This window comes from Phalacrocorax carbo, chromosome 6 (genome assembly GCF_963921805.1).
Source record: "Phalacrocorax carbo chromosome 6, bPhaCar2.1, whole genome shotgun sequence".
Taxonomy (NCBI): domain Eukaryota; kingdom Metazoa; phylum Chordata; class Aves; order Suliformes; family Phalacrocoracidae; genus Phalacrocorax; species Phalacrocorax carbo.
The window spans coordinates 60,155,834-60,169,571 of NC_087518.1; the positions used below are offsets into that span (position 1 = coordinate 60,155,834).

The 13,738-nt window shown below is 40.5% G+C and overlaps 1 protein-coding gene across 3 annotated transcripts in view; it reads right to left on the reverse strand.

Moving 5' to 3' along the window:
* Positions 1–13,738, reverse strand: part of DPYD (dihydropyrimidine dehydrogenase) — a 368,439-nt gene that overhangs the window by 226,107 nt on the left and 128,594 nt on the right. For all 3 annotated transcript variants that reach the window (XM_064455561.1, XM_064455562.1, XM_064455564.1), the window contains one exon: positions 12,417–12,504. In XM_064455561.1, the coding sequence (XP_064311631.1) occupies positions 12,417–12,504 (88 nt within the window). The remainder of the gene's footprint in view (positions 1–12,416; positions 12,505–13,738) is intronic.

Genomic DNA, 13,738 nt, shown 5'->3' on the forward strand with positions numbered 1-13,738 from the left:
ACAGGGGAACATTTAAAGAAAATGGTACAACGCAAGTAAGAAGTTATCCAACAAAAAATTCCAACTTCCTTGTGGTCGGTGAGAAATTGCCGGATGCAGGCCAGTAAAGCAAAATAAAATTTGCATGATTTAGTTTGCTACTTTGGTCATTTCACGTCTGTTTCAAAATACTGGAGTAGAAACGAAATTTGGGGAAGCAGCACGAATTGCAAGTGGTTAGGAATGAAGATTTCTTCGCTCCAAGAAACAGCCTGAATGTTAGCCAGCAAGAACCCAGCCTAGCTTCTCCACAGCACTTCTGCAGCCCTTTCAGTGCTAAGTCTCACTACTCCCATGTGAGATATGACAGTAGAGGAGAATGAAGAGTCAGCCAGGAGGCCGATGGCCAGAGCCCAAGTCTCACTCTCAGCAGAGCATCACACCGCACTGCTTCCCTCCAGTCATCCTGTGGCGCATGAGTCATATTTTTGTTATTAACCGAGTGAAAAATTAAAGGCAATGAACGTGGCTTCCAGTTAAAATCAACTCCCATCTCTTGCCACGGCTGCAATTCACTCAGCTCTCCTCTAACTACACAATTTGTTTGCATATTCTATAGTTTTCTGAATGAACACTGAATACCACACTTGTATCTATGACTATTCACTCTACAAGGTGGATTAAACACATTCCATTCTTGCAAGCATGGCCAGGTCTACAGAAGCGACTGAGCTACAACATTGATTTTCTATGCTTCGATACGATAAAGGGCACATTCAGCACATGCAAGGGCCCATATTTCCATTTGAAAAATAAGGAACCGACTTGCCAACGTAGAGGGTGTATTAAGAGTCTTATGTATGTATGATTTTAAAAGTGCTAAGGTTTCAAAACTTCCTTTAGTTCATTTTATTGAGCTTTCCAGAAAAAGCTGTGCACAAAGGAGGCCCACCGGGGCCTCCGAGCTCTGCACGGAGCGCGAGGCGGATAAGCCCCCTCACCCGGGGGACGATCAAATAATTAAAACTGCCTCAAATCTATTCAGAATAGGCACCACAATGCTTCGCGTTCCGGACTTGCCCTTTTTCCTTAGCCACCAAGAAGGTTTCTTCTACAGCACAGTTGCAGAATATCACACTCGGGAACCATAAACAACATAAAAATGTAAACAGCTGCTATTTGGTCACCCAAGTATGTAAAATCCTTCTGGGAGCATTTTATGGGGGTTTTGAAGCAACCCTTATCTAACTTTGTAAAGGTTAAGAAATCTTCTCCCAGATAAAAATTTAGCCATCATTCTTCATCTACACAGGATTTGTGTTGGGCCATAAGAGCAGCACCAAGCCCGTGTTCTGCGTTTCCCAGTGAACAGAAAAGCAATCATGTCTAAGTCACCTGCATATTGAAATAAAGAACGGTGATATTTTCAATGTCTAACTATTAAACAATAGACTAACTATATAATTAGAATGTTTCTTTTAGAAGAGATGTTTCGTTCTAATTAAAAAAAAAATAATAATCCAATATATTAGAGAAAAAGCTACAAATATTGTACTATTGAGAAATGGTCTTTGATAATGGTTAATGATGTCATCTCAATTTAAGTAACAACCAGGTACTGAAATGTCATTATCTACTAAACTTCTAGAATATATTGAAAAATAGGCACCTCACTCAAATAAACAACCATCTATTGTCATTAGTCACAAACCAACAAAGAATTATTTCTAACAAAAAGAACCCTAAGAAATCGGCAGTGAGTTATACCATGTTCCGTGACATCAATGAAACAATAACAAACAAAACCTTGGCAATTCTTAGAAAGGTAGCAATACACCACAAGTTCCTCCTCGGTAAGCTATTTCAACACAATTGCAGTATTAACATTAAAGATTAATTGGCTGAAACCTGTTGATCTTTAAATTCTCATTATTCTTTTTTTTTTTCTTCCTATGAAACTAATCACCAAAGACCATTAGAGGGAATGTTGAATCATCATCCTAGCTGCTGAATGCATTTTCGCTTCCTCTAACGGTTCATGCTCAGCTTACTACATTTTTAGCACAAACGAATGAACAATAGCCAAAGGATTTCCTGTGAAAGAAAACACTGTCAAGGGCGATGTTTGGAAAATATTTTCCTTTGTTAGGTAAACACGTAATTTGTATTAGCATTATCCAAACGCTCTGAGTACTTAGTGTGCTTATTTCTGTCTTCTAATCTTGTAAACATTGTTTTATAAAGACAATTTACAGTAAACTTAGCATTAATACACTGAAAGCAGTAATAGCACAAACAGTGCATCTTAATTACTGTCTATACCCCACACCTTGTGGCATCACCAAGAGAGTGACGGATTTTGAAGACTGTTTGGCGCTACAAAACGTGCACAGAAAACTATCTGCGTGACTTTATGCACAAGGAACGTCAAGATTGACCTCACGCCTACAGGACATACCAGTATGCTACACAAACTCAGAGAAATACTTGCATATGCGTTCAACTTTCTTTTAAGAGACTTGCCATGGGATACATACTATAATATTTACGTGCTCTATCCTAATTATATACACACTAATAGTAATCATTAACATACGTATTTTCATGGTGTCTTTTAATTTCAAGCAGCCATATGACTGGCATCTCCAAAAAGTATAGATTAGAACAGTGAAGAGCAATTTCCAAGTATCGTGACCATGACAAGTGGTTCAAAAGCCTGGATAATCTCTACCCACTCAACATTTAAGACACAGCAGCAAAAATATTTGCATAGCTTAGTTAAAGATTACTTGCAAAATTTCCTTCTCAGATATTTGTTGACTTTAAAAACTACCATCCCCTCAAAACTAAAGAGATCTGGAAGGCAGTGGACGCGCCTTCCCATGATGGTAGAAGCTATTTGTATGGGATAAGAAAATGACAAATACTACTGGAATAGGAAAGCTTTTCGATTAACGTGTTGAGCCTGAAGGAAGGACTGAGGGATTCCCTTGGGCACAGGCCACAGGCAAGGAAGGCTACAGGTCTCAGAAGGCCCTCACACTGTGAATCCCACCCAGACAAACAGAATCACTAACGAGCGTGCCCCAAGCTAGTTATATGAAGGACCAAAACTGGCCCCCAAGCACACCCCGGTGTCAGGATTTTCCTCTGAAATGAGGGAACTGCCCTTCGTTACACCAAAGTGTACCTAGGTCAGCAAAGGCCTGGCTACCAAGCAATGATGAAAAGGGGAGCAGATGACTGAGAAGCACAGGACAACCACCGGGTCGGACGGAAGCCTTGAGCCCTGCCCGTGCCCAGCGGTGACCTCCTAGGGACCACTCTCCCTAAGGAGACAAGTGGCAAAGCAAGAAGATTTCCAAAAGCAATCTCTAAAAGTGCTTCAACAAGTACTACAAATCCACCACACAACTCCAGGATTTGTCTTTACTTGTCAATGCAACTCAACAAGCAGATACACCCCTTGTTGAGTGGGCAGTGACAGGAATATGAGTTCAGAAACATTATATTTATGAGACATAAATGTGTACAAGAAGACTGCTTAAAACTTTATTCATTACCACGAAAAGTGCTTGCCATCTTCTCACCAATAATTGGCACTAAACAAGTGAGATTTTGATATGCTTCCTACTTCTGTACAGTCTTTAAAAATAAAAAAATCAAATGCAACAAGCCTAGGTCTTTAAGCAGCCTTTTCTCCTTTGTAAGGAAGATGAAGCAAGGAATTTCTACACCGATTGTATTGTATTAAATGGTAATTATTGTAAAAATTGTAATTATTGTAAAAATATAAAAATATAAACATATTATATATAATAAATATCTATATTAAATAAATATAAATATAAATATAAATATAAATATAAATATAAATATAAATATAAATATAAATATAAATATAAATATAAATATAAATCTATTGTAAAAATATAAATCTATTGTAAAAAATTAAATTGTATTGTATTAAATTTTGTATTGTGTCAACCCTCCTATAGTATTAGGTAGAACAACGTTTCAAAGCGCATCTGATTGCATTAACTCCATACTGGACCCCAAGCACTCTCCTTACAAGGAAAGAGAGCTCAGCTAAACCACATGGATATGCACCAACTTGCCAGCTGTATTTTCGACGGCTGCTCATTCTGTGTCTGAAGATTAACGTGGAAGTCAAAAAATGGCAGCATAATTAATACTTGTACATCTAACAGATAAAACTGACTGACTCGTGGAGTGCACCTTCGGAAACAACAGGTAAGCAAGCAAAGCTCTTTACTTTAGGCGTAAAGCACCAAAGCGTGTAACGTCAGAATATGAAAATGCAGGATCTAGCATCACCACGTTGTTCAATATTTCCTTATGTACTTCTCAAACATCAAAATGCTTAAAAATAAATGCTTGAATAAACTCCCGAAAAGTGCTAAATAATGTTCGATTAATTAATCTGCTAAGATATTTAAAAATTTAGCTACTCTTAAAAGCATATTGTCGTGGTTTAGCCCCGGTCAGCAACCCAGCCCCACGCAGCCGCTCGCTCCCTCCCCCCTGGTGGGACGGGGGAGAGAATCGGAAGAGTAAAAGTGAGGCAACTCTTGGGTTGAGATAGAGACAGTTTAACAGGTAAAGCAAAAGCTGCGGGCGGAAGCAAAGCAAAGCAAGGAATTCATCCACTCCTTCCCACGGGCAGGCAGGGGCTCAGCCATCCCCAGGAGAGCAGCCGTGATGGAGCCCGAACGGTGACCTGGGAAGACAAACGCCATCGCTCCCAACGTCCCCCCTTCCTCCTTCGTCCCCCAGCTTTATATACTGGGCATGATGCCATATGGTACGGGATATCCTGTGGGTCAGTTGGGGTCAGCTGTCGCGGCCACGTCCCCTCCCGACCCCTTGTGCCCCCGGCAGAGCACGGGGAGCTGAAAAAGGCCTTGACCAGTGTAAGCGCTACTTAGCCACAACTGAAACATCTCCACATTATCACCGCTGTTTCCAGCAAAAATCCAAAACGTAGCCCCATACTGGCTACTACAAAGAAATTTAACTCTATCCCAGCTGAAACCAGGACACATATGAATCAAACTGATTTTGTCATTACACTGAGGTGAGCATTTCTTCAGGGAAACTGTCCAGCATCTTAGAAAGAGGCAGGAGAGTGTTTTGTAAAACATACGCAGTAGAGATTGTTATGCTAAGTAGTTTTTTGGTAGGAAAGATAAGTAAATAAGAGCATAAAAATCTGTGTAATTTGCAACTTAAGGGTGCCCAAGGGCAGATTACTAGTATTTTTTTGAAAGTGTCCTAAGACTATTAATAATAGATGTTTTGTGCATGTGAGCCCTAAAAGCTTTCAACTGCCTACTGCTTCCGATGCGTGCTAGGAGTGTTCCACCAACATCCAGAGCAGCAGCGAGGGCTGCAGAACTGGAAGAGCAGCTTACAACAAATGCCAACAGTAGAAGATGATACCTCCAGCATAAAAATTCTTGGACGTGCGTACCTTGTTGGTCTCCAGGAAAGATGCTGCACTGGAAATAAAAGCAGGTTCAAACATCTGCTATACGCATGGAAGAACGGGTTCTTTCATGGAGTTCCTTTTTGAATATAACCATTTTCCTTTTGGTTTTTTTTTTTTAATAACAATATGCCTTTAGATTAAAGACTCGCAGAAGACGACAGTAACATGAATACTGAAGACTAATGAGTTTTGTATTAGAACCAATTTATGGTGCAATTTGTTTATAATTGCACACGAGACATGAAAAACTCAACAAACATGATGTCATAGAAGGATGCGTTCATTCTCCAAGCTGTGAGCCATGAGCTAAGGCTCTCCAGACTACAGGCTGTGAAGAAGTCCTATCCTTCACTGCACCACATTGTGTAGACCTTCTTCTTTGGGACTTCTTTTCATGCAGTTGCAGTTCAATGTGTAGTTTTGATCCTGTTCTGTACTATATTGCAAATGCATCTATCACTAGCCTTCTCATGGATCTTTATTTTTTAAAAAAAATATTTTTTAATTTCTTTTTTAAATTATTCCGGTTACTCTGAGGCAACTGTGAAATATTTTGAATGGGTGTTATCTAAATCCTGCCACTGCTCTTTGTCACTGTGGCTCTTCAGACTGTTCAAAGCACTCTCTACCTTCCTGACTCATCTCGATGACTTCATTCACATGATATCTAACACCAGTCTCGCAGCTTTTCACAGCTAAATGGAGTGTTTTGATTCGTCACAATAAAATATAAGTCCAAGGGTTTTCCCTGGCTCTGCACCCTGTATTGGCTTCTGCTGATGCCTGAAAGTCCACTCTTGTCCCCATTTAAAATCCTGGGTTGTGTTTTGCACCACCTTTGCAAGATTCTAAGACGGCGACAACCCTTGTCTACAAATGTCAATACAACCAACGCAGAAACTGAGCTAGACACAGATTTATTTTAGGTATCTAGCCGATCATGTTCCCAACATCATTCTTTCCCGCACTACCTTCCAACATATTACTTTTCTCCCCTGCTTGTTGTGTTTTATCTGGTCTTTAGGCTTCCGCTTCCTTGCAGCAAAATCTGTATCATCTATGAAGTGTCAAACCACATACGAAGTTACAAAATAATACAAAACACCACCAGAAGACCTCCAAAAAGAGAGCTGAAGATCCTAAGAGCCTAAGGCTGCGCAACACTTGTACCACAGTTCTATCTTTAACCAAGATGCGTTATATTTTACATGACTTGCTACATTACTGCGGAGCCAAACAGGTCTTCGCAACGAGGCCTAAAAGCATAATTTTAAGGAACATCTTAAATGCCATGAAACAGAAAACAATTCTGAAAAACAACCAACCAACAGAGAAATCCTGGATATGTTTTCAAATGACTCTGCCTCTAAATTTTTCCCTTTGGAGGTGATAAGCGAAACAGCTAGTGAAGAGAAAAAGAGAACTCGGAAATACAAGGTAGAACAAAACTAGAGAAGCAAACAAATAAAAGTCTCTTCACAACCTGAAATGAGAACTCTTTTAAATATGACATATTTCCTCCCTAAATGTCTGTGCTGGCCATGGGCCTACGGGCCCCATATGCAGATTTCATGTCCTCCAAATTTAGTTTATGAATCAGGAGTACGATGCACAATTTTTTCCTATAGCACAAGCAAAATGAACATCTGTTCACTTTTTGCCACGTAGGTTTATATCTGTGTGGGTGGGTGTGAACAGAGCTCTTGATGTGTAATATTCTTCCCATCTGCACACCAGGTGGCACTGCATAGTTAATCAGAAGATAATAACAGGCATGAGGAGATTACTTACTTTTTGGGGAAGAGACAGTAAATCAATCTCACAGGGGTTTTTTTAAAAACAAGGTACATCAATGCTCGGACCTTTAATTTCTTTTTTTTGGTGTGTAATTTCATTCCAATCAATGGAATCATCTGATTATATTATTGTTTGAATGCTATGTTAATTAACGATGAATGACTGCAATTATCACAAAGGTTCTTTCCACAAGGGATTTCTTTTTTTTTCTTTTTTTTTTTTTTTCTTTTTTTTTTTAATGTACGGTTTTAAGCCTCGCAAGCAGGATACACCATTTAGGACACATCCAAGCAACAATCTGCTTGGATTGACTCTGTGCGCTCATCTACCATTTCACAGTATTTAACAGAACCTCTGAATACCCTAATACGAGAAAACTGACTTTACAGTAATTCAACATCACAAGATGGAGGAAGAAACGAGAAAGCTGCATCGCTAGCTCCATTTGCCCTATAATGAGAAGTTAAACTAGAAAGTTAGTTAGTGCTGCATGTTTAAGCCTATGGACACTGACGTGTCTAAGCTCTGTCTGGGAATGGGGGCCTGAGATTTTTTTAAATACTTTTACCAAATAAAACAACCTTTGAAGATACGTTTTTAGCTGATCTTTATATAAAGAGAATGTAAATGTTATATAAAATCCGTATGTTATGAGAAAACATTTCAGATATATATAAAATCAGTATATAGATTATAATATTAAGGATAGAGGTTTGTGTACAAGTCTGTCGGAAATGTGTTTCTGCTGGCAGCCTTTCTATATATTTGTTTGAACCTCACATGAAACATGTCCGTAAATACTTTCAATATTGAGGTTACTTATTTTCATTCAATTAAATAGGTGCAAAAAAAAAAATTGTTTTGTACTTTCTCTTCCAAAAAGAATACACACTGCTTTGTGGAGTCTTAAAAAACCAGAACCACAGACTCCGGTTTTCCCAAAGAATGTAGCTGAACTTCAAGAAGGAAGAGTAACAAAAGCCCAGTATTTCTGCGTTTGCTCCGATAGCCAAGCGAGACACACACACGCAGGCAGCTTTTGTAAAAACCCTAAGTGTCCTACCCTGAAAATCAACCGAGAGAGGCAGTGTGGCAAAGCATTCAGGCTCCTCTCTTCTCCCTAAGATACCCTTCGCTGCCTTACTTTGCTGCCCCTGAGGACCATGTGCTCTCTCCTCTGGCCCCTCACCCCGTCATTGATCTCTCCTTTTGCTCTCCGCATGCGGACCCTCTGTTGCCCTGAGTCTCGACGGTGTTTACAGAAGGCAGCAACTGATGCAAGACTCTTTTTTTTCTTTTTTTTTTTTTTTTAAAGTAGCAAAATTTTCACACTGATTTGTCAGCTTAATGACAAATTCTTCACAAACATTTCTAATCAAAAAGCAGAGCTGATTCTAGGTAGAGCATGTTGAGTGTAACCTATGAAATCTGGAAAGGATTCTTTTTTCTATGCATAGCTTAAGAGGTCAGCTTTAAAACTCTGAAAGTTCAACTGGGAGACCTAATTCCTATTCGTTAACGTTTGTGAATAATAAAATAAAACCGTAAGACTTGTAACTGGAAGATAAACGGAATTTTAAAAGGAAAATTTTAAGGACTGCAATTTTACATCTCTAATTCTTAATCAGCATTTTTAATTGCCCTTTGAAATAAGACTGAATAAGTTTAGAAGGACAACGGAAAGAGGACTAAGAAATACAGCAGAGACTCCCAGAATACACTTAGCAGGTTGCTCCTCCCTTTGTTTGGCTGCTGCCTTTTAGTCCTGTGAAGAAATTCCCGCGTGTGTTACTGTCCATCATTACTTTTGATGTAAGAAACTGAGACTCATGGACTACTCTTTAATGTTAGCTGTCATCTGACATCAGGGCCGCTGGAGGAAAACAGAAGAACGGTCTATCTCTTAGGTCCCCGCGTGCAAAACACAAGATAACATCTGCTGCCAGATGTTGCAAAATGTGCATCTTTGTAGGGAGGAAGCTGAGAGGACACGAGAGTAAACGATGGACAGGGGAGAGGCAATTCACATATTGATCCTCTAGAAACAACACAAGTTCAGCATTAAGAACTAGTCGGATGACATACAGTTCAGATAAGGCGTTCTCTCAACCAGGAGACTGAAGGGAAGAACAACCAAAAGCAAAAACGGTAACAGGCAACCCTGGGACTGAGGTTCACCCACCATTTGTTCCGAGGCTCTGCTATCAGAGGGCAGCGTTGGCTTCCAGCGTGCCGCTGCCCAGATCGGTCCCCTTCTTTACCACTTATATCCAGGTAACCATGGAAGCTTTCCCTCAGAGCTAGTCTTTGCTAGTTCAACATATTTGCGAGCCCAAATTCCACAGCAGTCTCTATGTCATACACACAGCCACGGCCTAACCGGGAAAGATAAGACGGTGCAAAATAAAACAGGGCGGAGGTAAGGTGTGACCCAAAGTGAGACCCCAGACACTGCCAAAGGCTGGTGACACGTACCGGTCACCTGTTCGTTTTCAGGTCTAGTACAAGGTGTGTTTCTGAGCTTTAGACGGTGACCTAAACGCACCAGACCTAGTTGCTGAAGAGTCTTTATCACAAGATAAACCATCACAGTCTCGATGCCTCAGTAAGCGAAGACTTGAAGGTAAGCATCTTTATTATTATTTATTCTAGCGTAAGGCTGTTAACCTGTATCCTTTTGGGAACTTCTTAGGAGTTCTTTACCCTTCAGGTCTGACACAGAGCTAGTACCTTACCAAATAGCTCTCACAAAAAGCCTTTGCTATTCAGTTTCCTTCAACACGGTCACTTGCTAGAAGCGATCCAACCTCGGTCACCTATGCTTTACCTTCCGGAGACCCAGCGGAAGGATGTACTTGCCCTACCTCATGCGACATTCCCACAGAGCAATAGATTTTCCCTGATGCATAGCTGTGTGGAAAAGACCTTTCAAAGCTCTCCTTGCACCTCCACCTGCCCCCACATAGCTGGCTATTCACAAGTGCTCTTCCATTTCATGAGCCACGTGGACCCTTGTAGAATCCTGACCGATGAATTCTTGAGTTCTGCCTAATTTACAAGACTAAATGTGCCCTTCAAAAAGCACATTGCTATGAAAACGTGTACTCCCCACAGTGTACTCCCTCATCCCATCAGGGACGACTTCTTCTTTTACACACCCATTCACTTTTCTTTCCTTCCACTAATAGGGAAAATTGAAAACTGCCATGTTTATTTTCCATCAAGGTACAGATTCATTCAGAAGCAAACTTAAAAAACAATATCTTCTACCAGAGTACACTCTAATTATTTTACTGCCATGACTCAGGGTAATGTTCAAATGTGACATTTCATCAAACGTGTTTGCTCAGTAGGCAAAGAACACAAAAAGAAATACAGTACAGAGTCGTTGTGGAAAAACTGCTGTTGTTGAGAGTTTATAAATGCTCTATTGCAGTCATATAGCTAGCCTGGAACGCTGTGACCCCTCGGTTTGCCCTCCACCTTTCCCTACCAGTATGCCAGGCCACATTACTGTCCAGTGTCTGACCCAGTACTGTAAAAGGGAGATGATAGCAGACGTGGGGGTACCGAGGGGGACCAACTTCATCATGAATGCAAGGTAGCTTCCAGTAACAAAACTTTGTAGGAACACATAATCCTTCATTAGCATTTATACCCTCTGTTTCCTAATACAGTCAGTGAACACGTGGGTTACAGGAGAATTACGCTTCAGATGCCTTCTCTTGTTTATTAAAATTCTGGCTGTGTCCCTTTCCCTAGCATCTGTATGGCACGATGCTGTCCATATAGATTTCTAACCAAAAGTCTTTTATATTAGGATAACTTAATAAGGTCAGAAAATAAACCCACACACATAAAACATTCCAATCCTATGTGTTAAGTGTTCGGTGGTCGTTTTTACTAACTTTCAGCTAAACTGTTATTTTAAATATATGAGTCAGAAATGCAGGGGAATCATGCCGATATTCCAAAAATGACTGATAATTTTTTTCCAAAATGCTAGACCCTCAGACAGCTAACGTTTATTTACAAATTCATTCCTCATTGGTGAGATTTCACAAAGCAGTTTGAAAGACACAGATTAAAGCAGTAAAGGAGATAAGCTGGACCACCGCCTTGTAGACAATTACATCGAAATACGACACATCAGAAATTCCAACACATGGAAGGTCCCTAACAACGTGCGGATTTAGGATTATATAAATCACAACCCTCTGTATTATAATCACATGACAGAATAGACCTGCAAAGCTTATTATACAGCGTACCCAGATGGTAAACAACAGTTGTCGCTGTACTAAGAATTACATCTCTGTAATCAATAATAGGAAGGAGGAACAGTTGGACAACTTGTTTCCTATTATGTTCACTTAGGCAACGTCTAGATCAATAAAGAGCATTAAGCCTCATACCAACTGTAGGCGATGCCTGTTCAACATGCCTATCATATGGTAGCGATGGGTCCAGCTGTACTTCAAAATACTTGTAAATGGATAACAATTCTAATCTAATGTTAAAAAGAAGCAATGACTCAGATAGCAGGCAGGTGCAGGATGACTTCAACATACGAGAAAAGGCAGACCTATGATGCCAGTTTTAGTATAAGTCAAAGTCAGCTTATTTTGTTAACCCGTCCCGTAATCGCATTTCACTACAGCCTATCTGAAGGATGTTACAGGTTTTATACGGAGGAAAGAAAAGAAGCAGCCAGCAGGGTATCACTGGCTTACACGTGTAATCACATGTGTATAGTAAGCTGTTCACAAAACCTGAAAACTGAACTTGTGTATCGCTCTAGGCCAATATGGCAATTAACCACAAGGAAGTTTTTAGTTAATCTATTTTTTAATTATGTAAACAAACAATAAATCAATCCGTTCAGCCACATTCTCATCTTACTTAAAAATCTATCATATAAATGTGAAAATTTTAACAAATAACTGTCTTAAGACAGCTAGCTTCAGCTTCCTGGTTTTTAAATTTTCCTTATATTCCCTACTTTCAAAATGCATCAAACTGAAGCTGTCTCACATCCTGCTATTAACACAGACACAAGTCCCAATTTATTCTTAGACAGGCATCCAATTTCAAGACGACAAAACACAAGGCAGTGAGCTCTTCTTACCTATTCCAATAAAGACTGCTTCATAGCCATCTTCTTTCAGGGTACGGAGTGTCATGCCATCCATTGCAAGGCCTTTACCAAAAATTATCTGAAAGAATTAAAGATTACTTGCTTTTAATGCAATAATGTGAAAATAATTTCTACTGTGTCCTGCATACAGATATCTCACAAGATCTTCTAGTGAACAAACAAAGCAAATATTCTTTTCCCCCCCACAAGACACACTTCAAAGGCCAGGCTGGCTCTGATTTAAGCAAGTGGCCCAAACTAGATATGGGTAAAGTGTACCTTCAGATCATCCTCACATGGGGCCGTCACAGACTAGCATCATTTCTCCCATAAGCTAAAAGAGTTAAAGCAAGCTAAAACAGCAAACAAAGCCTCTCTACAGAACACAATACCGAAGTAAAGCTGAAAACGGCAGTTTTCTTCTGCCAGTAAACTGCTGTATTCAGTGCTGTCTACAAAAGATTGTTTTCCCACGTGAAAATCAGAACTTAAGAAACATGATGTGGAAGCAAGAAGCTCTTTTAGGGAACATGCGCTAAACGGAACGACCACCCAGCACACCAATCAAAACCCAAGGAGTTTAGGATATTGCAGAAAAATTAGCGAAAGGATGAGCCTCTTACAGAGAAATAAAGAAAATAAGAGACAGGATGCTATTCTGTATTAACAGGGCTTCTGAGCAGAAAAACCAAGCCCCGTTTCCCCGCAGAGTATCAGGCACTTGGTAGGCCTCCAGCTGCGCAGAATGCAGCGCCAGCCCCGAAGGAAGGAGGGTACCGCTTTGTGCCGCACCCTCAAAGCTCACAGCCTGAATTTTGCACTGAGACCACTCGCTAGAACACCTTTAAGTCAAAACCCCTCAGTGAAGCCAACGGCGTTCCTGTGGATTCAGAAAACCTGCCTGCAAAAGTCCGGGCCGGAGACGGCAGCAAGCCTGGAGAATGCCGCGCGCAAATTACAGCACGCCCGACTTATTCGTAATGAAGCAGAGCATTCTGCACGGTAAACTGGCAAAGGTTTTCAAAACCATGAATGAGATCGGTTTTGATTTAAACTTGCGATTGCTTAATTCTAATTTAGACAGGCAACAACGCCCAGAGTGCAGCGCCTGGTGTTCACTTATTGAAAGAAATGTCACGGGAATAAAAAACGCACCTATAAACGACCCTTGTTTCAGTTCAACTGCCAGTCACTTCCAGAAGCAAAAGCTGAAGAACGGTTGTAGGGTAACGTCCCAGCGGCAGTCCCGCTCTGAGCGGCCACTGCAGAGGGTCAGGACTGCGGCTGTTGTAAGAGCGAGACGGGGAAGAGCG